General features: G+C 39.9%; 1 protein-coding gene across 2 annotated transcripts in view; it reads right to left on the bottom strand.

Annotated features, from left to right (window-relative positions):
- Window positions 1–23,317, bottom strand: part of LOC124607454 (PAN2-PAN3 deadenylation complex catalytic subunit PAN2) — a 322,573-nt gene that overhangs the window by 21,564 nt on the left and 277,692 nt on the right. For both annotated transcript variants that reach the window (XM_047139789.1, XM_047139788.1), the window contains exons 18-19: window positions 15,490–15,619; window positions 15,063–15,284 (exon numbers count right to left, since the gene is read on the bottom strand). In XM_047139789.1, coding sequence (XP_046995745.1) covers window positions 15,063–15,284; window positions 15,490–15,619 — 352 coding nt within the window. The remainder of the gene's footprint in view (window positions 1–15,062; window positions 15,285–15,489; window positions 15,620–23,317) is intronic.

Genomic DNA, 23,317 nt, shown 5'->3' with positions numbered 1-23,317 from the left:
GGTGGCTGAGGGTCTCCACCGACTTTCCAGCACTTTTGTATACAAACCTTACAAAGATGATCCCATTCCAGAAGTCCACTATGACCCCCAGCAGCTCCTCCACAAAGAACACAAACCCAACCCCACGTCTCCCTACTGGTCATTCCACAGTGGCTGGGTACAATGTTCACACAGAACAAACTTCTGCCTTTGTTAACCAACATCTCCAAACAATTGTCCCTAACCTTCCATTCTACATCCAGGACACTGCTTACTTTCTTCACCGCCACTCCAAAGTTACTGCCTCAATACCACCAGACTCCCTGTTGGTCAATGCGGATGTGATATCCTTGTACACCAAAATTTCCTGTGTGGATAAGTCCTGTATCCATGGAACATTACATTTCCCAATATCCTCCTGATGCAAAACCCATAACCTCATTCCTAATCCTCCTAGCCAATCACATCCTGATCCACAACTATTTCACTTTTGAAAGCCAAATCCGTAAACAAATCAATGGTACTGCCATGGGTACTCGCATGCTGTTATAACCTTTAATCACCAATAATTGCGTGGATATTCAAACACACTCACTTAGAGACAATAGCTGGTTACATGATAACAATTCAGTATCTCTTATTCGACTGCCATGCCGTGACATGTGGCCGGCGCTGTTCGTAGCTGGGTGGCGCTCCTGTGCTCAGCCGAGTTGCGGAGCGCCTCTATCGCCGTTTGCGCGTACTGTCGTGGCGGCACTGTTAAATGTCGTGGCACTGTCACAACACATGCCACCATCCTATGACACCTCTTATTTCTTAGCCATTTGGAGGAATTCTTCCTATCCAAAGACACCTGAAACCACTTGTCTGGTTCAGATGCGATAACATTTTCATGATCTGGATTCATGGCAAGAACAATCTTTGCTCTTTCCTCTTTAATCTCAACACCAACTCCCTAATCTACTTCGCCTGGTCTTTCTCAACTCATCAAGCCACCTTCCTAGATGTCATTCTCTACCTCTCGTATGGCTCCAAAGATATGCCTGTCCGTATCGAGTGCATCAACTGCCAACAGTACCTCCACTCTGACAGCTGTCATTTTTTCCATGTAGAAAGGGCTCTTTCTTACAGTCACACAGCATGTGGATGCCACCACCCAGTATCTCCCTGGCCTTGAAGGGCTCAACTACATCCTCCACCAGTGCTTCAACTACCTGTCATCATGTCCTGAGATGAAGGATAATCCACCCGTGTCACCCAAAGTAGTATCCTGCCACTCATCCAACCAACAGAATATCCTTGTCCATCCCCATTCCAATCCTGCACCACATGGGTAATTCCCCTATGGTCAGCCCAGGTGCAAGACATGTTACACACCCACTCACTACTTCCTATCCCAGTCCAATTACAGGCAGTTCGTACCCAATAAAAAGTAGGGGAATATATGACAGTAGCCATTTTATGTATCAGCTATGCTGCAATTACTGTACGGTATTCTATATGAGTATGAAAAATAACCAACTTTCTACATGTGTGAATGACCACTGCCAAACTGTGGAAAACTGCAAACTTGGCCATCCAGTTGCTGAACATGCTGCACACCACAACACAAATAACTTCAACAGCTACTTCACTATGTGAGCCATTTGGATACTCCCTTTCAGTACAAGTTTTTCTGAACTATGCACACACGAACTGTCTCTCCAGCATATTCTGCATTCTCACAATCCCTATAACCTAAACCTCTGCTTACTTGTTCCCACTGCCTCGACTTCCCTTTCCCCTTCTCTCTTCTGCCAAAAACCACTCCTTCCCCATCCAGAACATGCACTGGCTTCTCTCTCTCTCTCTCTCTCTCTCTCTCTCTCTCTCTCTCTCTCCCCAGCCCATTTTCTACCCCTCTCCCCTCCCTTTCCTTTTTATCTCTTCGTCCCCGACTTCCTCTCATTTTCCTTTTTGCACCTACCCTTACCTCTTTCTCTGTTCCTATCTCTCTTTCTGGTCTACCCTATGAACTCATTTCATCTTGTTGTGCAGTTGTGGAGTCATCTATCCGAAGACCTGCTTCTTTCCTACTACCTCCTCTATGCATCCTTTCCTACATCTTCCCCACCATCAGCTGCTCAGGCAACTCCTTTCAGTAACTGAGTATCAATAATCAGTCTCACCTACGTCACGGGAGAATGTTTGCATGTTTTATGTTGTTGTGTTTGTGACTGCGTGTACTTTTGCTAGGAAAAGAGCAAGAGCTCAAAAGTTAGTGTGAATGCTGTTTCCTGTTAAATATCTATGCTTCATTCATCTGTCAGCTTCAGGTGAGTGATTAGCTTTCCCTTATTCTATGTACTGTTCCATCCAGGAATTAACATTTATAATGTCTTTTACTGGCATGTGGAAATTCATAATAAGATGGGCCCCGTTTGTAGAATTGTGATATAATCAAACAATATATATTTATTTTTGACTAAACAAGTACTGTATAATTGTTTGCTGACACAAGTAATTTGAACTTCAGGATTCTGTTTTGTTAACCTTCAAATACAAGTATATAAACAAATAAAGATTTGCAATAAATATCCGATCAAAAAATAACTGTTTTATTTAACCCTTAACTACTATGGTCATTCACAGGAACACAATTACTATGGAGGGGTCTCGCAGACAGCATTTTTATATTTTATATATCAAACCAGAGGTTTGCCGAATATATATAGTTGCTTGACTTCCTGTCGTACATTACACTTATTAGAGGGGGGTCTTTGTGGAAATTTGATTTTCTTTTTAACAATGCAGTATTTTAAACACTTCTGACAGTTAAAAAAAAGCGATATTTGGAGTATATTTTTATTTTATGAGTTACGAAAATAACAGCAAATAGTTAGCTCTCTACTCACACACAGATTTTCATCGAGGGATTATATAACTAATTAGCAATATAACTAGGTGGAAAAATCCAACTTGACTTATGATAAATTGTGTGCGACATCAACTTTCAGTTTACAACTCATCTTTGCAATGTAGAGCAAATATTTCAATCGATAAGTTTATGAATGAAGAAACTTCGCCACATTTTACTTCTAAAACTACAAGTAAAAACAAAATATGTGTCCTGATGTGCCACTGAATCATACTTTAGTCAATTTCCACCTGCAAACATTTCACGCAGACCTTCCTGGGACACTCCAAACAAATCAGAACACCATACTGTTGACATGGGTATCTTGTTTTCCTCTTCAGACGAGGAGGGCAAAAGGCAAACCTTTTTCAATTTTTGAATTCTTCTTTCGGTGTCTGAGGCTCATCTTGTAAGTAAAGTATTCTTCTGATAGTGTCACTCAACTCTCGTGGCAAGTGCTCAATAGAAATTCTATGCTTCATAAGAGGTTTAAGTAGGTCTCTTGCTAGAGTCTTCATGAAGCTCAATCTTGTCATTACCTCTGCCTTTGGATAAGCTTGATGTACCGCATAACCATTTACGCTGCAAGCAACATCCACCAATGTCAAGAAAATGGCCAGAGGCCATCTTGTTCGGTGACTTGACAAATAAGCAGCACATCTTTGGTCGAGACAGTCCACACTACCTTTCGTTGTGTTATGAAACAGGATGATCTCAGGTTTTCCTGATTCAGGATCATTGTTTACTGAATGGTGCATAGAAGAGATCAGTATTGCAGCTTTGGTCTTCTTGGGCACGAAGGAAATCAGAGTCATGTCTTCTGTAAAACTGTAAACAGACGTCTTCACACAATGTTTCTTATTAGGTAATTAGTTCTGTGGGATCTCCTTTTTGTTCTTTTTCAGCATCCCAACGTGAGACCTTTTTTTTTGAAAGTTCTACTGATGAGTACCAGTTGTCATCTGTAATATTTCTCCTTGTGTTTTCAATGGGTTTCACCAATCAAAAAACAGACTGTGTGGGGACACTGTGACCTTTCTCATGGCTGTCAAGGGTGTGACTGTCGTTGCCTTTTCCAGAATAAATGTATGCATTGTACAAGTAATTTGTACGGGCGTCATCAAACACTGAACTTTCAGGCCATACTTTGCTGGTTTGTTTGGCACGTACATTCTAAACCCACACCTTCCACGAAAAGGAACAAGCATTTCATTGACACACACTGTTGCACCTACAAAGTAGCAAAGTTGACCGTTTTCGATGAAACGCAAAAAGATTTGTGAAATTGCTGCTGATTTGTCTATTTTCTTTCTTTCCACGCAATCATCTGGATTGTCAAATCGTAATGCAGATGATAAAAACAGAAATCTTTCTTTGCTAACAGTGCATCTGAAAACATCTCTGCCTGTTCCATCGGTTGCAAACAAGCTGTAAAAAGACTTGTTCCCCAACTTGAAAATGGCTGAAAACACTAATAGACCAATTACAGCCTTCAATTCAATGACATCAACATCTTGTAGATAGGATAAGCGATCGTTAGCGTACTGTGCTCTAAGCTTAGATGTTTTCAGATTTGTCCATCGAATGATTTCGTCTAGAATGCTTGGCGTAAAGAACAATTTCAATACCTTCAAAACAGCACAGTTTTCTCCACGACTCTTCACCCTCTGTCGCAGTCCAGGAAGTTGCAAGATGATGATGATGTGTTGCCTTGTTCTTACATTAGCTGGTGGCTGCTTTTTTCTCCATCGAAAACATCTATTCTTACTGAAGAAGTAAGCTCCATCATTACCAGCTGCCCATCTTCTTCACTTTCAGTTTCCTGCTCTGAATTAGTGTCGTGATCACTAAATATCTCAAAATCAGGGTCATCATCGCTGTCATCAAGGTCTTCATCCGCAGATTCAACGGGGCGATCTTGAACATCCACATCTGCCTCACATAACACACGTTGCACAGAAGGCCCAGCTTTCCCTGCCATGGAGAAACAGTAGTATGCAACAAAAACGAGGCACACAAACACTATGGTACATCTGTGAGACCTCTCAAGACTAATAATTACGAAACAAAGAGCAGCAAGAATGCTGGCACGTGTAACTTGACAGCCAATAGGAAGGTACACGGACGAGTCCTTTTGGCTTTGCAGGGGCTTGAGGAATATCTCGACACAAAAATTAGTAGCAGTCTGAGAGATGGTCGATAGTAGTTAAGGGTTAAGTAGTTGAACATTTTTTAAACACATTTTAACATGAAGCATACATTATCCCCATATAAAAGACACAAATACGTATCACTGATGAGAGTTCAGAGCCCATAGCAGTACACTGGCACTTAAGCAGCTGCATTATTTAGCTCATATCCGAGCATTTGGTTCAATCATTTTATTACATATTAGCTTAGTGTCCTCTGCTTCATTTGGTAGACTGTATGGTCTGAACATCTTTTTTCTTTAATTGAATTTTTATGTTATTTGCAAATTTCAGCATCTTCTAAACTTTTTACAACAACAAAGGTCATAGAAGCGTATTCTTTTCCGAATGTACTTCTGACCAAAAAGCGATTCTGGTAGCTGGAGTCACAGGTCTTTATTAATTCTGCCTTTTGAGTTCTTGACGTTTCCTTAGAAACTTTCATCTCATAAGACAGTTTTCCTTAGAAGTCAAATACCAATTTTGAAATATTTAGCTTTAAATATGTTTTAACATAACAGACATTTTCATAGAGATTTTCATCCCTATTTCACCCCCTCAGGGGCTGAATTTCCAACAAAAAACACTGAAACACGTATTTTTTTAAATTTCCGACTGAGAAGCTCAATACAGGTTTTCAGAAATTTAGTTTCAAAAATACTTTCGTGATGAAATATTTCTATAAAAGCTTTCATCCTGTATTTTACCCCATTAAGAGCTGAATTTCCAAACACATTGAAGAACATACTTTTTAAAAAAATTGCTAAGTGAGAAGGCAAATACAAATTGTCTTAGATATAGCACTGAAATGACTTCATAATGAAATATTTTCATAAAACTGTTCATTCCCTATTTCACCGCCTACAGGTTGAATTTCCAAAAATATTGAAACAGAAATTTTTTTAAACTGCTAACTGACAAGTCAAATACCAGTTTTCATAGGTGTTTGTTTAAAACTGCTTTATTAGTACTTTAATACTGATTTATTTGCAAAAAAAACTTTCACTCTCTATTTTATGCCCTGTATTGTATTGTATTATATGGATCTGGGGACCTAGAAACAACAGAGGCTTAGTCCCCGCCGTAGCCCACAATGGTACACAACCCCAGAACAGGCTACAGCAGTCCACTCACCCCACCGCCGCCCCACACCAAACCCAGGGTTACTGTGCGGTTCGGCCCCCAGTGGACACTCCCCAGGGAAGTCTCACACCAGACAAGTGTAACCACAATGTTTGCGTGGTAGAGTAATTACGGTGTATGCGTACATGGAGAAAGTGTTCGTGCAGCAACCGCCAACATAGTGTAACTGAGGCGAAATAAGGGGAACCAGCCCGCATTCACTGAGGCAGATGGAAAAGCACCTTAAAAACCATCCACAGACTAGGTGGCACACCGGACCTCGACACTAATCTGATGGACGGATTAGTTCAAGGGATCGGCATGCCTTCCCGCCAGAAAGCAGTGCGTTAGACCGCATGGCTAATCAGATGGGCTTTTATCCTTTAGTGGTTGAGTTTCTAAAAATGTTGGAGCACAAAGCTTTTTTATTTATGACTGAGAAATCGGACAACAGTTTTCATAGTTTAAAATTGTCTGAATAGTGACTTAGTTTTAAAAAACCTTCCATCCCCTGTTTCACTTCCTTAGGTAAAGAATTTCAAAAAATACCTTCTTAAACGGTGCCAACAGTAGAAGATCAACACTCTCTTCAAATTATACGTTTCTATCCAGCCTTGCCCCTCAATCCTTCTTAAAAAACCTTACTTACTCCCAACATCACCACTGCTGAAGCCTAGGCTAACTGTGATCTGAAGGCTGACCGATCCATCATCATTCTTCTAGCAGACAAGGGTTCCACGACCGTGGTACTTGATCGTCGGGACTTCAGCTTTCAGACAACACTACTTACAACGTTTGCCAAGGTAATCCCATTCCTGATGTCCAGGCGGAGCTTCAAGGAATCCTCAGAACCGTAGGCCCTCTACAAAACCTTTCACCTGACTCCATCAACCTCCTGACCCCACCGACACCCCGCACCCCTACCTTCTACCTTCTTCCTAAAATTCACAAACCCAATCATCCCGGCCGCCCCATTGTAGCTGGTTACCAAGCCCCCACAGAACGTATCTCTGCCTACATAGATAAACACCTTCAACCCATTACATGCACTCTCCCATCCTTCATCAAAGACACCAACCACTTTCTCAAACACCTGGCATCCTTACCCAATCTGTTACCCCCAGAAACCATCCTTGTAACCACTGATGCCACTTCCCTATACACAAATATTCCGCACGTCCAAGGCCTCACTGCGATGGAGCAATTCCTTTCACGCCTATCACCTGCCACCCTACCTAAAACCTCTTTTCTCATTACCTTAGCCAGCTTCATCCTGACCCACAACTTCTTCACTTTCGAAGGCCAGACATACCAACAACTAAAGAGAACAGCCATGAGTACCAGGATGGCCCCCTCGTACGCCAACCTATTTATGAGTCGCTTAGAGGAAGCCTTCTTGGTTACCCAAGCCTGCCAACCCAAAGTTTGGTACAGATTTATTGATGACATCTTCATGATCTGGACCCACAGTGAAGAAGAACTCCAGAATTTCCTCTCCAACCTCAACTCCTTTGGTTCCATCAGATTCACCTGCTCCTACTCCAAATCACATGCCACTTTCCTTGACGTTGACCTCCACCTGTCCAATGGTCAGCTTCACACGTCCGTCCACATCAAACCCACCAACAGGCAACAGTACCTCCATTATGACAGCTGCCACCCATTCCACACCAAACGGTCCCTTCCCTACAGCCTAGGTCTTCGTGGCAAACGAATCTGCTCCAGTCTGGAATCCCTGAACCATTAGACCAACAACCTGAAAACAGCTTTCACATCCCGCAACTACCCTCCCGACCTGGTACAGAAGCAAATAACCAGAGCCACTTCCTCATCCCCTCAAACCCAGAACCTCCCACAGAAGAACCCCAAAAGTGCCCCACTTGTGACAGGATACTTTGCGGGACTGGATCAGACTCTGAATGTGGCTCTCCAGCAGGGAAATCCCCAAACCACCTTCGCTACCCTCTGGCTCCTACCCTTGTAACTGCCCCCGGTGTAAAACCTGTCCCATGCACCCTCCCACCACCACCTACTCCAGTCCTGTAACCTGGAAGGTGTACACGATCAAAGGCAGAGCCACGTGTGAAAGCACCCATGTGATTTACCAACTGACCTGCCTACACTGTGAAGCTTTCTATGTGGGAATGACCAGCAATAAACTGTCCATTCGCATGAATGGACACAGGCAGACAGTGTTTGTTGGTAATGAGGATCACCCTGTGGCTAAACATGCCTTGGTGGACGGCCAGCACATCTTGGCACAGTGTTACACCATACGGGTTATCTGGATACTTCCCACTAACACCAACCTGTCAGAACTCTGGAGATGGGAACTTGCCCTTCAGTATATCCTCTCTTCTCGTTACTCGCCAGGCCTCAACCTCCGCTGATTTCAAGTTGCCGCCGCTCATACCTCACCTGTCATTCAACAACATCTTTGGCTATGTACTTCCGCCTCGACTGACATTTCTGCCCAAACTCTTTGCCTTTACGAATGTCTGCTTGTGTCTGTATATGTGCGGATGGATATGTGTGTGTATGCGAGTGTATACCTGTCCTTTTTCCCCCTAAGGTAAGTCTTTCCACTCCCGGGATTGGAATGACTCCTTACCCTCTCCCTTAAAACCCACATCCTTTCGTCTTTCCCTCTCCTTCCCTCTTTCCTGATGAAGCAACCGTTGGTTGCGAAAGCTAGAATTTTGTGTGTATATTTGTGTTTGTTTGTGTGTCTATCAACCTGCCAGCGCTTTCGTTTGGTAAGTCACATCATCTTTGTTTTTAGATATATTTTTCCCACGTGGAATGTTTCCCTCTGTTATATTTCTATCCACAGTATTAGAGTGGGAGATGATGATCGAGTCAGTCAGGACATTTCCTTTCATACAGTATATACAGAGATTTCTGTCTGAAGCATATGTTTTTGCATTCAGCAGCACATTTTAACTTCTTTACTTAATTGCGTATTTTAAGGGGCTAAGGGGCTGTTAGCCGCGGTCACCAGGCTCCAAGCAGCAGCCCTGGGCTGTGGTGATGGTGGTGGTGGCGGCGGCGGCTCTAAGTAGACAATGGCTATGTCCTCTCTCGGCAAGGAGAGATCCTAACACTGCTGTGCCGACAATGTAATGATCATATATCACACTTCCACAGGCATTTAATTGAGCAATTTTATCTCTACCATGAAGTCTCATTTTCTCTTTTCTCCTGGTGGATGTTGCACTGAGCGGACACAAAAGGAGGCATGCTCATATTTTTGTAACAGATTTTGCTGATTAAACAGTGAGAAAATATACACTGGCCTGGGTGACATTCATTATCAACATGATCAATAATTTTATATTTCTGTAAGTAGAAGCATACACATGCTCTTTTTCAGAAAAAGAGCATATGTAACAACTATATTTTTCAATAATAATTCTCATTTGCAAGCATGCATCTTGTTCCTTTTTCCAACATGTATGTGGCCTGATCAGTGTAGTATGTTGTCACAAGCGAATTTTGCAGACCAGTATTAAATTAAAAATATGTTAATTTAGGTTTTCAAGGTGTTATCATGTTGTTGTTGTTGTTGTTGTTGCTGCTGCTGCTGCTGCTGTTGTGGTCTTCAGTCCAAAGACTGGTTTGATGCAGCTCTCCATGCTACTCTATCTTGGGCAAGCCTCTTCATCTGCAAGTAACTACTGCAGCCTACATCCTTCTGAATCTGCTTACTCTATTCATCTCTTGGTCTCCCTCTACCATTTTAACCCTCCATGCTTCCCTCCAGTTCTGAACTGGTGATCCCTCGATGTCTCAGAATGTGTCCTACCAACCAAACCCTTCTTCTAGTCAAGTTGTGCCACTAATCCCTCTTCTCCCCAATTCTGTTCAGTACCTCCTCATTAGTTAGACGATCTACCCATCAAATCTTCAGCATTCTTCTGTAACATCGCATTTCAGAAGCCCCTATTCTCTTCTTGTCCAGACTGTTTATTGTCCATGTTTCATATCCACGCATGGCTACACTCCACACAAATACCTTCAGAAAAAGCTTCCTGGCACTTAAATCTATACTCAATATTAACAAATTTTCCTTCTTCAGAAACACTTTTCTTGGCTATGCCAGTTCACATTTTATACCCTCTCTACTTTGACCATCATAAGTTATTTGCTGCCCAGATAGCACAACTCATCTACTACTTTCACTGTCTCATTTCCTAATCTAATTCTCTCAGCATTCCCTGATTTAATTTGACTACTTTCCATTATTCTCATTTTGCTTTTTTTGCTCATCTTATATCCTCCTTTCAAGACACTGTCCATCTCATTCAACATTATCTTCCATGTCCTCTAGTTTTCTGACAGAATTACAATGTCAGCACACCTCAAAGTTTTTATTTCTTATCCCAGAACTTGAATTCTTCTCCAAATTTTTCTTTTGTTTCCTTTACTGCTTGCTCAATATACAGGTTAAATAACATTGGGGATAGGCTACAACCCTGTCTTACTCCCTTCCCAACCATTGCTTCCCTTTCCTGCCCCTCAACCCTTGTAACTGCCATCTGGTTTCCATATAAATTGTAAATAGCCTTTTGCTCCCTTTATTTTACCCCTGCCACCTTTAAAATTTGGAAGACAGTATTCCAGTCAACATTGTCAAAAGCTTTCTCTAAGTCTACAAGTGCTATAAACATTGGTTTGCCTTTCGTTAATTTATCTTCTTTGAGAAGTTGTAGAATTAGTATTGCCTCCCATGTTCCTACATTTCTCTGGAATCCAAACTGATCTTCCCTGAGGTCGGCTTATACCAGTTTTTCCATTCGTCTGTAAAGAATTCATGTAAGTCTTTTGCAGCCATGACTTATTAAACTGATAGTTCAGTAATTTTCACACCTGTCAGCACCTGCTTTCTTTGGAATTGGTATTATTATATTCTTCTTGAAGTCTGAGAGTATTGCACCTATCTCGTACATCTTGCTCACCAGATGGACAAGTTTTGTTTTGGCTAGCTCCCCTAAGGCCGTCAGTAGTTCTAACGGAATATTATCTATTCTCAGAGCCTTGTTTTGACTTAGGTATTTCAGTGTTCTGTAAAATTCTTCTCACAGTATCACATCTCCCATCTCATCTTCATCTATGTTCTCTTCCACTTCCATAATATTTCTCTCAAGAACATCTACCTCCATATGCTCCTTCCACCTTTCTGTTTTCCTTTCTTGGCTTACGACTGGTTTTCCACCTGAACTCTCGATATTTGTACAGGTGGTTCTCTTTTCTCCAAAAGTCTAATTTTCCTGTAGGTAGCATCTATCTTACCCCTACTATCGAATTCCAGTCACCGCATGACTACTAAATTTTCATCTCCCTTAACTATCTGAATAATTTCTTTTATCTCATCAAACATTTCTTCAATCTCTTTGTCAGCTGCAGAGCTAGTTGGCATATAAGCTTGTACTCCTATGGTGGTGTGGGCTTCATCTGTATGTTGGCTACAATAATGCATTCACTATGTTGTTCATAGTAGCTTGTCTGCATTCCTATTTTTTTTATTCATTATTAAACCTACTCCTGCATTATGCCTACTTGATTTTGTATTTATAATCATGTATTCACCTGAGCAGGAGTCCTGTTCCTACTGCCACTGAACTTCACTAATTCCCACTACATCTAACTGTAACCTATCCATTTCCCTTTTCAAATTTTCTAGCTTGCCTGCCCTTATCATAGGAATATCTAATTTTGCTACTATTGATCTTCCACACTTTCAGTAGGTCAGTTGTGGTATAGGACGAAATTTTGACAATAAAATCGACAAAAAAATCCTAAGATTTAATGCAACCCATGGAACAATTACAAAAAAGTGACAAAAGAGACACAGATAAAGTTTTACAAACACTTGGTGGTACCCACTATGCAGTATGGATCTGAAACCTGAGATTCCATGCAAAAGGATATGACCAGGACACAGAGATTTCTCTGCAGTGTTACAGATTGCAACAGGGAGGATTGCTTCAGAAAACACAGCATTAAGTAGGAATGAATTACAAGCTGATTCAATACACAAACAATCAATTGAAACAGATGGTAAGAACATGTTGAAAGAATACATGAAAACAGACTTTCAAAACAAATTGTTGATTACAAACCTAGAGGGACCAGACAGAGGGTAAGGCCACAGAAGAGATGGCTAGACCTTGTTGACTGGAACAGCTGAAATTGCCTAATCCCTGTGGGAGGTGGTGGCGGGGGGTAGAAGATTGATTTTGGCTGTCTCAGTTGAATTGTAATTTAATTAATATCTTAGCCTACAATCAAGGCATGATCAATAACTAAACATGCCTTTGAAAAGCGGTTTCTACCAAACAGACACATTAACTGACAAAGAAGACAATGCCATAAAGATGTGTGTAGTGCTTACTCTAAGTGTCAAGATGCAGTGAGCAGTTGAACAGCAATGACCATGAAATTTTGCATTAGACCTAACAAATCAGCTGTTGAGACTAGTGATATGATCTGTGAATCTTATATGGAATCTGAAAGGACACTGAGGCAACTGATGTGGTTGACGATTTACAGATCAGATGATCGTATGATATCTGCAAGTAGTGCTGACTTCGGTATATTGATGCAAGAGGTCAATAATTTAAATAGTATTAACTCACTATTCATATATCTTCAGTAAAATCATATTATAGGACTAATACAATATTTAGAGATCATGAATCTCATTATGGAAATTAAAGAGCATCCCTATTACTATGCCTCGAATGGTTACAATATAAACAGATAATTAAATTCTAGTCATTTTTTCTTCCAGTCGGACAAGAATTTGACCACCTCCTTTAAAATAAAATTAATGGGAAACATCCTGAGGAATATGATACCTGTGTACCCCAGTATGATATTCTGCCAACTGTCCCACTTACATAACATGCTAATCCAACTGTTCCCAATCTCTTGCCTACAACCAACAAAATTCCCTGATCTTGTTCAATAGCATATGCCCTCTCCCTTCTATTCCACTATTACCAAGGCCAATCTATATACTTTTAAAAGCAGAACTTCTGTGAAAGCAAGTACACCAAAAATCTGTTCCCCCCCCCCCCCCCCCCCCCCCCCAGCCGCTATGCAGCTTTCAGTATAGATGTAACTATCAGCCATTTATGTGCACGAATAAATTTTATGAAAAATATTTTGAAGATCTTCCAGTGATCAAACATGCTGCAAAATACAATGCTTTTAATTTCAGCAGCTCACTGACCAAGCATACCACTTGCATCGTTCCTCAAAGCATCTACACTTCTAAATTGAATATAATACAAGGGTAACACAGTACTCCTGTTATCAAGCCTAGACTACTCATAGGTCCTCTCTTATCATACATTTTGCCACTCTCCTGTTTCTCCACACAGTAAGTTTTTATTTTGTTCCATTTACTTCAATGAACTTATTCATTGTATCAGTTGTTCTTTCCATTTATTTGTATTCTTTTTTTTTCTTGTCTTATCCTATTCTGTTCTATTTATCTCCTTGTCTTTCCTTTGCATTTAGCTACTATCTGTTTAATTTAATGATTTTTTCTTACCTGATGCCATGATGAACACCATTCTTCCCTCTCCTCTTGTGCCTCCTCACAACGAACACTTCATATCTTACTACACTCTCTTCTAAACAAAACTCCTATGGCACAGTAGGTAGCAGGGCCTGCTGCCTACTATGGATAAAGCTTGTTAGCAGTTCCAAGAAAAGATTTTGCTATGCTCACCAGGCAGTGATAAGGAGTTTGCTACTATTTTCACATCACCAAGGGCACTGTTTGAGCAAACTGCAGAAACCACCATAAACATCACTTGCGTGGGTAACATCTCTGGCAGTGGTTTGTGTGTACTGGACCTCCTGTTATGGATTGGTTTAGTTTGGAATGTTCCTACGCCAGATTTCTCTTCAATCTCAGACTGTGCTGTCTTGTTATAGTTTTGTAATATTTATCTCTGTATCTTTTCCCCTGAAGCTTCTACAATTCAACTTAATAAATTTGTGTTGAACCTTTTACAATTAGTGTTAGCAAAAACATGAAAAATATCATCACGAAATTCATAACAGCCACTATATTGTTCATATCAGCTTCCTTCAATATGTATGCCAGCCACTAATAAAACAGCACTGACTGAGAGATGTTAAATGTCCAGTTTCATTTAGACTGGAATGCTGTACCTGTCTTGATTACATTACAAATTTCTCATATTCATGTTTTCACGGATGTTTTACCAACTGAGATTTGTTTCTCTGATCTCAACAAGTGACATGTTAAACAGACTGTTCTACAATTTTCCAGTTGTGACCAAGCTGACAGATTTAGAAGCTAATTTGTCGTAAGTTACGTCCAGCATCAAGTTACAATTACTCATTAAACTGTCTGATAAACAAACTAGTTACCTGATGTCATCTGTGTATTGTGTGTCAATAGTGTCAATATGCAGTGAGGAAATGTCAAATACTAAAGTAGTACAATTGCACACTTCCTTGGAAAATGGTGTAAACATGATTATTAGACACAGTTTCTCACACTCTGTAGCCACTTTCATCCATAGCTCAAGAATAATAATAACCATTACTGTCATCTATCAACATAAACACAATGAATAGATGTTAATGGTGGAAGCAAAATCAGTATCAATAATTCACAATAAGTAAGTATTCCCCTGAGACAGTTTATGACTGATAATGTTTTCATCTGCTTTATATATACAAACTTGTTCCTCTTCCCTAAAGTTGCTTTGTTTACCAAAGAAGGCAGAGTGCTGCATAAATTATGGACATATGCAACTATGTTCATTGGGTTCAGTTACTACTAATACATATCCAAAAGGAAATGTACTTTCAGAAAATGTTCATCTTACCTGAAATCATTTTTTAGACCATGACCAACAAACTTCACTCCAATGTCTACAAGAAATCTTAGTTTCTGGTATGTAGATTTCAGAGTTGTCAAATGTTTTGAGCTAAAGTTAGCATCAAGATCTCCTGGTTTAATGCCAGAAAATTTCGTCAAATAGTCCACCACCTGCTCTTGAGTGGAAATATAGTCATCAATAAATGGTGTTCCTTCCAGAGGTCCTTGCCTGTATTAACAATATTACATCAGATGAATAATTGCAGACAGAGTTTTCTCAAAACATACCATGCAATTTTGTGTGATTCTTATGAACAATAATATGCATTGTGTAATTAAAATAATGATGAATAAACAATGGGCATATGGTTAACACAAGCTCAGAGTACTTTTAAGATAGCATGGTTGTAACGCAGGGAGTATTAAGAACTTACCCTCGTATACATGTTATTCTTGCCACTGACATTTGGGAAGGTTTGATAGTGGACATCTTCCCATCACTTCGTAGTTCAGATTCTTCCTGGTTCAGTGTCACAAACTCAGCATCCATTGCAACAATGTCTCCTGTAAAACAAACAAAGATGGCAAATATTTCCCATGTGTAATTTTTAGTGTTATTTACTTCATTAATTACATGATGGGTTTTCCAAAAAGTAAAGATACTCCACACTTAGAAAGAAAATATACAATGGAGTCTGTACATATGTGCTTCACCCATACATATACTGAACTCCTTTTCTGTCAGCAGGACACTCACCAGCCCTTTAGTGATTAACACTACTGCCAAATGGAAAGTGTTGGCTGTTACACAGCTCATCTGTGCAAAAACATGAGCAACCATCTGACACACGCAAGGAAATTGCGCCATTGTATTAGAACATTAAGAGTGGACAAAACGTGTAAAGGGGCGTTGGGAAGACAGGGGAGGTACAACTCAGTTGTATGAAAGAAACAGTCAGCATCACAGCTTGGCACTTATGACATAAACTCAAACAGCTTATCACAGAAGGCACGAAAACAAACCATACAGGAGTACGCTGAATTTAAGCAGTGACACAGATAAATTTATAAGTGAACATTTTTATTTATCTCCATATATACACCTATCATCACTGAATACGCTACATCTCTAGTGTACACCATACATGCACTCACTGTATGCAGTCCTTGATGTCTAGATGTTTTTGTTCAGTTGCCTTGTGTATGGGGCACCTGTAATTAAATGATAAACAGAAATACAAAAATACCAGGAAACATTCTTTTTACATATCCCATGTACTGTACAATGGAACATGCATTTCTGTACCTACATCAGCAGTTCCAGCAGCTGGCTTATCATCAACAATTAAATGGAGCTGCTCTAATTGCTGCAGAAATCAGGCAGCACACCAGCTATGCCACAAAAGTTGGCAGCTTGCCTGCAGCCCCCACTGTTTGTTGCTTTCAATGACCAATACGAAGACTTGAAGATTTTTGCAAATTTTCTTGGCATCTAGCAATTTGTGGCTGTAGAGGTAACAGATTTCGAGCTCCAGGATAATTTCTTCTTGCTCTCGATGAACCCTGCAATGCAGCATTTAGTGCACTGGTTGACAGTGCTGAGACACAAATTTAGTCTGTTCTGGAAGTAGCCAAAGTGTAGATGTCTTTAAAGTACTTCAGTATTATCAGAGACGGTTTTATGACAAAAATCTTCAAATAATAGGGATTACAGGTCACAAGCTAGAGGTCACTGACCCTTCTGGGTTAGTAAGGGATATCTTCACTACACTATGTTGGTTTAAATTCTCAAAAACAAAATACAGGGTGGCACAGGCATATCTGCCAATCTTAAAAAAAAAAACACCAGGAGGTTCAGTTTTAAAAATCGGGATGTACAGGGCTATTACAAATGATTGAAGCGATTTCATAAATTCACTGTAGCTCCATTCATTGACATATGGTCACAACACACTACAGATACGTAGAAAAACTCATAAAGTTTTGTTCGGCTGAAGCCGCACTTCAGGTTTCCGCCGCCAGAGCGCTCGAGAGCGCAGTGAGACAAAATGGCGACAGGAGCCTAGAAAGCGTATGTCGTGCTTGAAATGCACTCACATCAGTCAGTCATAACAGTGCAACGACACTTCAGGACGAAGTTCAACAAAGATCCACCAACTGCTAACTCCATTCGGCGATGGTATGCGCATTTTAAAGCTTCTGGATGCCTCTGTAAGGGGAAATCAACGGGTCGGCCTGCAGTGAGCGAAGAAACGGTTGAACGGGTGCGGGCAAGTTTCACATGTAGCCTGCATAAGTCGACGAATAAAGCAAGCAGGAAGCTAAACGTACCACAGCCGACGGTTTGGAAAATCTTACGGAAAAGGCTAAAGCAGAAGCCTTACTATTTACATTTGCTACAAGCCCTGACACCCGATGACAAAGTCAAACGCTTGGAATTTTCGGCGCGGTTGCAACAGCTCATGGAAGAGGATGCGTTCAGTGCGAAACTTGTTTTCTGTGATGAAGCAACATTTTTTCTTAATGGTGAAGTGAACAGACACAATGTGCGAATCTGGGCGGTAGAGAATCCTCACGCATACGTGCAGCAAATTCGCAATTCACCAAAAGTTAACGTGTTTTGTGCAATCTCACGGTTTAAAGTTCACGGCCCATTTTTCTTCTGCGAAAAAAACATTACAGGACACGTGTATCTGCACATGCTGGAAAATTGGCTCATGCCACAACTGGAGACCGACAGCGCCGACTTCATCTTTCAACAGGATGGTGCTCCACCACACTTACATCATGATGTTCGGCATTTCTTAAACAGGAGATTGGAAAACCGATGGATCGGTCGTCGTGGAGATCATGATCAGCAATTCATGTCATGGCCTCCATGCTCTTCCGACTTAACCCCATGCGATTTCTTTCTGTGGGGTTATGTGAAAGATTCAGTGTTTAAACCTCTTCTACCAAGAAATGTGCCAGAACTGTGAGCTCGCATCAACGATGCTTTCGAACTCATCGATGGGGACATGCTGCGCCAAGTGTGGGAGGAACTCGATTATCGGCTTGATGTCTGCCGAATCACTAAAGGGGCACATATCGAACATTTGTGAATGCCTAAAAAAACTTTTTGAGTTTTTGTATGTGTGTGCAAAGCATTGTGAAAATATCTCAAATAATAAAGTTATTGTAGAGCTGTGAAATCGCTTCAATCATTTGTAGTAACCCTGTACAAATGATCAAAAACCAAGGCTTTTTTTCAGTAAAGTCTCAAGGCAGCTAATGTTGACTATAATGTCACAAAGATATATGAAGGTTACAAAAACACAAATGAAAACACTAGAACTACTCAAAATGTTGATACCGTATCCCTTACCTCTAACCTGGCCCAGGAAATCTGTACAAGGTTCGAATGTTTTTCACAACATACCTGCAACTCCATTCTTAATTCCAACCATTCCAAGTGCATTATCACAACATACGACTAAACAGTTATTGAGTGGAATATTACATGCCTTCAGAGTGTTATGAAGATGTGGCCCCATGGTGATACCAGTAGAATACACTTTTAACTGGAGTTAAAATGAAAAAAAAATTTTTTTCACATTTTTTGGTTATTATTTTATTACACAGTTTGCAATTTCCTTAATGAAATGGTAAATGGTATATAAATCACTTATGCACTCGCATGGGAAGTATTTTATTTCATTTTATTTTTTAAATAATGTCTGCACTTGTTTAAATTGCTGTAAATTTTGTGAGCATTACTTAGAGATCAAAGAAATTCGGTAACATCTTACACAGTAGACTCTTAATAATCTAACACTGACAGTCCGAACACTCGGTAGTCTGATGCCACATTGGAGGTGTGCACTGTGCTTGCTCCAGACACAGACAGGCACACATTTGTGACAACAGACACCTCCTCCCATCTGTCCCATGCCTCAAGCTTGTATAAGAAACATGTGAATGAATAATGATGTATGGCACATTTTTGCAGAATCATGTGGAATTATGCTGTGTACGGCAACCTGCAGCATCTGCTGTAATAGTTCATTCATCTACCATCTCAGGGCAGCACTAAACAACAAGGAGACTCAAGACAGTTTTCACACCTCTACACAAACAATGCTGTATGTAACATGAATGGTGGAATGCAGCAAGGTGACGCAAAATGTGCCATACAGCATTATTCGTGCACACACTTTAAACGTGTTATCGAGAGTGCTCCTTTCATGTTATCAATGAATTTGAATTCTGCAACAAGGATTAGTTGTTCTGTTTTAATTTTTGTGTTAAAAAGTGTTGTGAGATGGCATGCACAAGTGGGAATGTTAAATATAAGCACAAAACTTTACTTCTTACTGATAAATGGGAAATTATAAAAAGATATCACTGTGGTGAAACTCCAACTCCCATTTCTAAAGCTTCTGATATCTGGCAACATACTGTTAATCAACTTACATAGCGGTAAGATAAAACAATTTATAAAAATTGCAGAAGATGCCTCTAAGAGAAAAGCCCTTCACCTGAGCGAATACCCTCAAGTTGAGGAAGCTCTGTACAACTGTACAATTGATTTAAACAACAAAGAAGCAAACATGTCCCTATTTCAGGAGATATTTTAAAACATAAAGCCCAGCTTTTTTATCATGAAATGATCAACAAAGATGATTTTCATGCCAGCGATGGTTGGTTTGAAAACTTTATGAAATGGCATGGCATTTGTTTCTCACAGATGAATGGAGAAAAACTATCAGTTGATCAGACTGAAATTTCTCAAGTCATTCAAGATTTAAACGCCAAAATCAATGAACTAAGCCTTAAGCCCATACAACTGTATACTGCTGATGAAACAGACTTAAACTGGTGGCAACTTCCAACAAAAGCTTTTGTAATGGCGGTAGAAAAAAAAAAAAAAAAAAAAAAAAAAAAAAAAGTTTATGGAAGGAAACCTCAAAAAGAGCATATCATCTTAATGGAGTGCACAAATGTCACTGGAAGCCATATGTTAATACTCTTAGCTGTGGGCAAATCAGTCCCCATGAACATTTAGAAACATAGAAGCCGAATCTCTTCCAGTGATGTACAAAAACAAAGCAGAGCATGGGTTACTAAGGACGTCTTGTAGACTGGTTTTCAAATCATTTTATAAAGAACCCAAAGAACACTTAAAGAGAAAAAAATCTGTCATTGAAGGTCCTTTGGTTGTTAGTTAATGCTCCAGGACACCCGGGCAAGGATGAATTGAGAGTTATAATGGTTCATGGTTACACAGAGGCTTTGTATTTGCCGAATAATACGACTGAACTGATTCACCCACTGGATCAAAGCATTGAAGGCACATTACAAAAAACACCTACTGATTCACAGCATCTGCCAACCTGATACAGATATCACACTAATCTTCGAAAAATTTAATGTCTAGGATGTATTTGTCAATGGAGAAATTGCGTGGCATCAAGTCAAGGCTTTAACTCTGATAAAATCTTTGGAAAATATTTGGCCAGAAAATCCACTCCTTCCAAAGAAAGGTGGCAGAAATGACAAATATGAAGATGACAATGAAGTTACTACGGCTGCACTTACATTTTGTGATGAAATTAACATTCCACATGAAGATGCAGAAGAACTGAGAAGATGGGTGTTCACGATAACCTCGGTTCTGAACTGACAGAAGAGGCGATAATCCAGAAAGTTATGGTTCATGTGGTAGACAATGGCCCGATTGAGGTGGCCACAGAAGTGAAATGCACTATCACTTGCAAAGAGGTTATGGCAGCTGAAGAGAGGGAACTCAACTGCAAGAACATTTTAATGTTAAAAGACATTCAAGAAAAAGCCATGTCGGACTCTTCATGGAGAAAAAAAAACCCCACTATTACAAATTTTTTAAAGCAATAAATAAACTATTTACAAACATTTGTATGTATGTATGTATGTATGTATGTATGTAAATTGTAAACATGTATTTGTATAAATTCGTAATGTCGTTATATGCACACATGTACATACATAATAAATCTTGTCTTATATGTACACATGTATTTTTATAGCCTCAATGGCTGTGAAATACATAGGTATGTACTCAGTATGTACTGTAACAATAGGCATAATATAGTACATGCCGTACACATGCAATACTTATGCAAAACAACTAAATTTTCTAGCCTTAGAAATCTAAATTCAATTTTAAACAGTCCATCTTTGGTAATCTGACATTTTTGATAATACGAAACCTCCTCTGCCCCATAACTGTCGGATTATTGTGAGTCTACTGTATAAAGGAGGCTGTGGAAAACAGTATTACAAAGGCTAAAATACATGATTTCTATTGGCAGCACCGTTGGAAACAATGTTGTAGTATTTCATAAAGTAAACCCATGTTGTATGCAGAAGTTCGAAGAATTCTCTTGCTATGGAAACCAGTGTGGATACCGGAAAGGTAATTGAATTCCAATTCCTAACAAAACACTGTTAAAAATGTAAATCAGAGAACCAAGCAGAATATATCTGTGATAGCAACTATGTAGGAATAAGTGGGAAATGGAGGCCTCCGTGGCTACTGCAATTTTCACTCGATCAATGAATGAAACGAGTGTTGGCTATGCTAAGTTCTTAGTTGATGGTGACTCAAAAGCGTACAATACTATAGTAACAACCTGATCTTACAGTGATACGGTTATCACAAAACTGCAACGTGTGAATCACTTCCAGGAGAGCACTGGCACCAGGCCGGGAAACCTGAAAATAAGTTTGAGAAACAGGAAACTTTCTGATGACAAAACCATAAGGGGTAGGCTGGCAGACAACATTACTGATGAATTCAGTACTATCATGTGGCCATTAGCAATAACCGCAACGATTTGTTCACAATAAGGCACATCATATAGGTTACTTCCTTCCACAAACAAATGACAAACCAATAATCTGATTTGATCTATTATAAATGGAAACTAATACATCAACATGCCTTCCCGTACCAGATTCATTGTGCACATTTCACAATGCCCAGTACTCAGACACTTCATGCAGCCATAAACATTCCATCCCAACAACAGTGTTGGAAATCAAAAACACCCATTTACAGAGACCAGGCATATCCTGACTTATTTAAGAAGCATCTACATGGGCAGAATGAGAATCCATATGCGCCCTTCATGGGAAAAAGATATCTAAAAACAAAGATGATGTAACTTACCAAACGAAAGTGCTGGCATGTTGATAAGACACACAAATAAACACAAACATACACACAAAATTCAAGCTTTCGCAACCAATAGTTGCTTCATCAGGAAAGAGGGAAGGAGAGGGAAAGACGAAAGGATATATATGTGTGTGTGTGTGTGTGTGTGTGTGTGTGTGTGTGTGTGTGTGAGCGCGCACGAGTGTATACCTGTCCATTTTTCCCCCTAAGGTAAGTCTTTCCACTCCCGGGATTGGTATGACTCCTTACCCTCTCCCTTAAAACCCACATCCTTTCGTCTTTCCCTCTACTTCCCTCTTTCCTGATGAAGCAACCGTTGGTTGCGAAAGCTTGAATTTTGTGTGTACGTTTGTGTTTGTTTGTGTGTCTATCAACATGCCAGCACTTTCGTTTGATAAGTTACATCATCTTTGTTTTTAGATATATTCTTCAAAAATGTCAAATGGACTCGCATAACAAATAATGATTTTGTGCAAAGGAAGACACTGAAATGCAGGGTCTGTGATGCTGTTAGTGCTTTTAATGATGGCTACATCAGTAAGGTGATAGTGCTACAGTTTATGGGACTTAAACCTGGAGTAAATGCATCAGACAACTTCAGCAAATGGACATGGCTTACATTAATAAAGCACAATGTATAGCAGAAATGGCCACCAAAGAGTCCAGAAGAGAGAAAAGAATGAGATCCAAGGAAAATGATCATAAGGATGATACACACAATGGGGCAGAATGCTTCTAAGTGAGTAAAACTAAAAATTAAAACATGTATTTATAACTTAAAGTGATCTAAAACTTTAGAAGTTGTATCTGAAAATTTACATTTTCAGTTGCGTCTTCACTTGCATTTTTACCCAAATCTTTGAAATCATTTGGAGTAAAGTATTCAAATTTTCAGGGAGCAACAAGACACAGATACTGAGTCTACTGAACTAAAATAAAATCAAACAATGGAAAACCCAGGATGGAATGTAACAATATTAGAGGAGGAGGAGGAGATTAGTGTTTAACGTCCCGTCGACAACGAGGTCATTAGAGACGGAGCGCAAGCTCGGGTGAGGGAAGGACGG

The sequence above is a fragment of the Schistocerca americana genome, chromosome 3 (genome assembly GCF_021461395.2).
Source record: "Schistocerca americana isolate TAMUIC-IGC-003095 chromosome 3, iqSchAmer2.1, whole genome shotgun sequence".
Classification (NCBI taxonomy): Eukaryota; Metazoa; Arthropoda; class Insecta; order Orthoptera; family Acrididae; genus Schistocerca; species Schistocerca americana.
The sequence above is the reverse complement of the archived record's forward strand: the minus strand, read 5'-3'. Positions and strand labels throughout refer to the sequence as shown.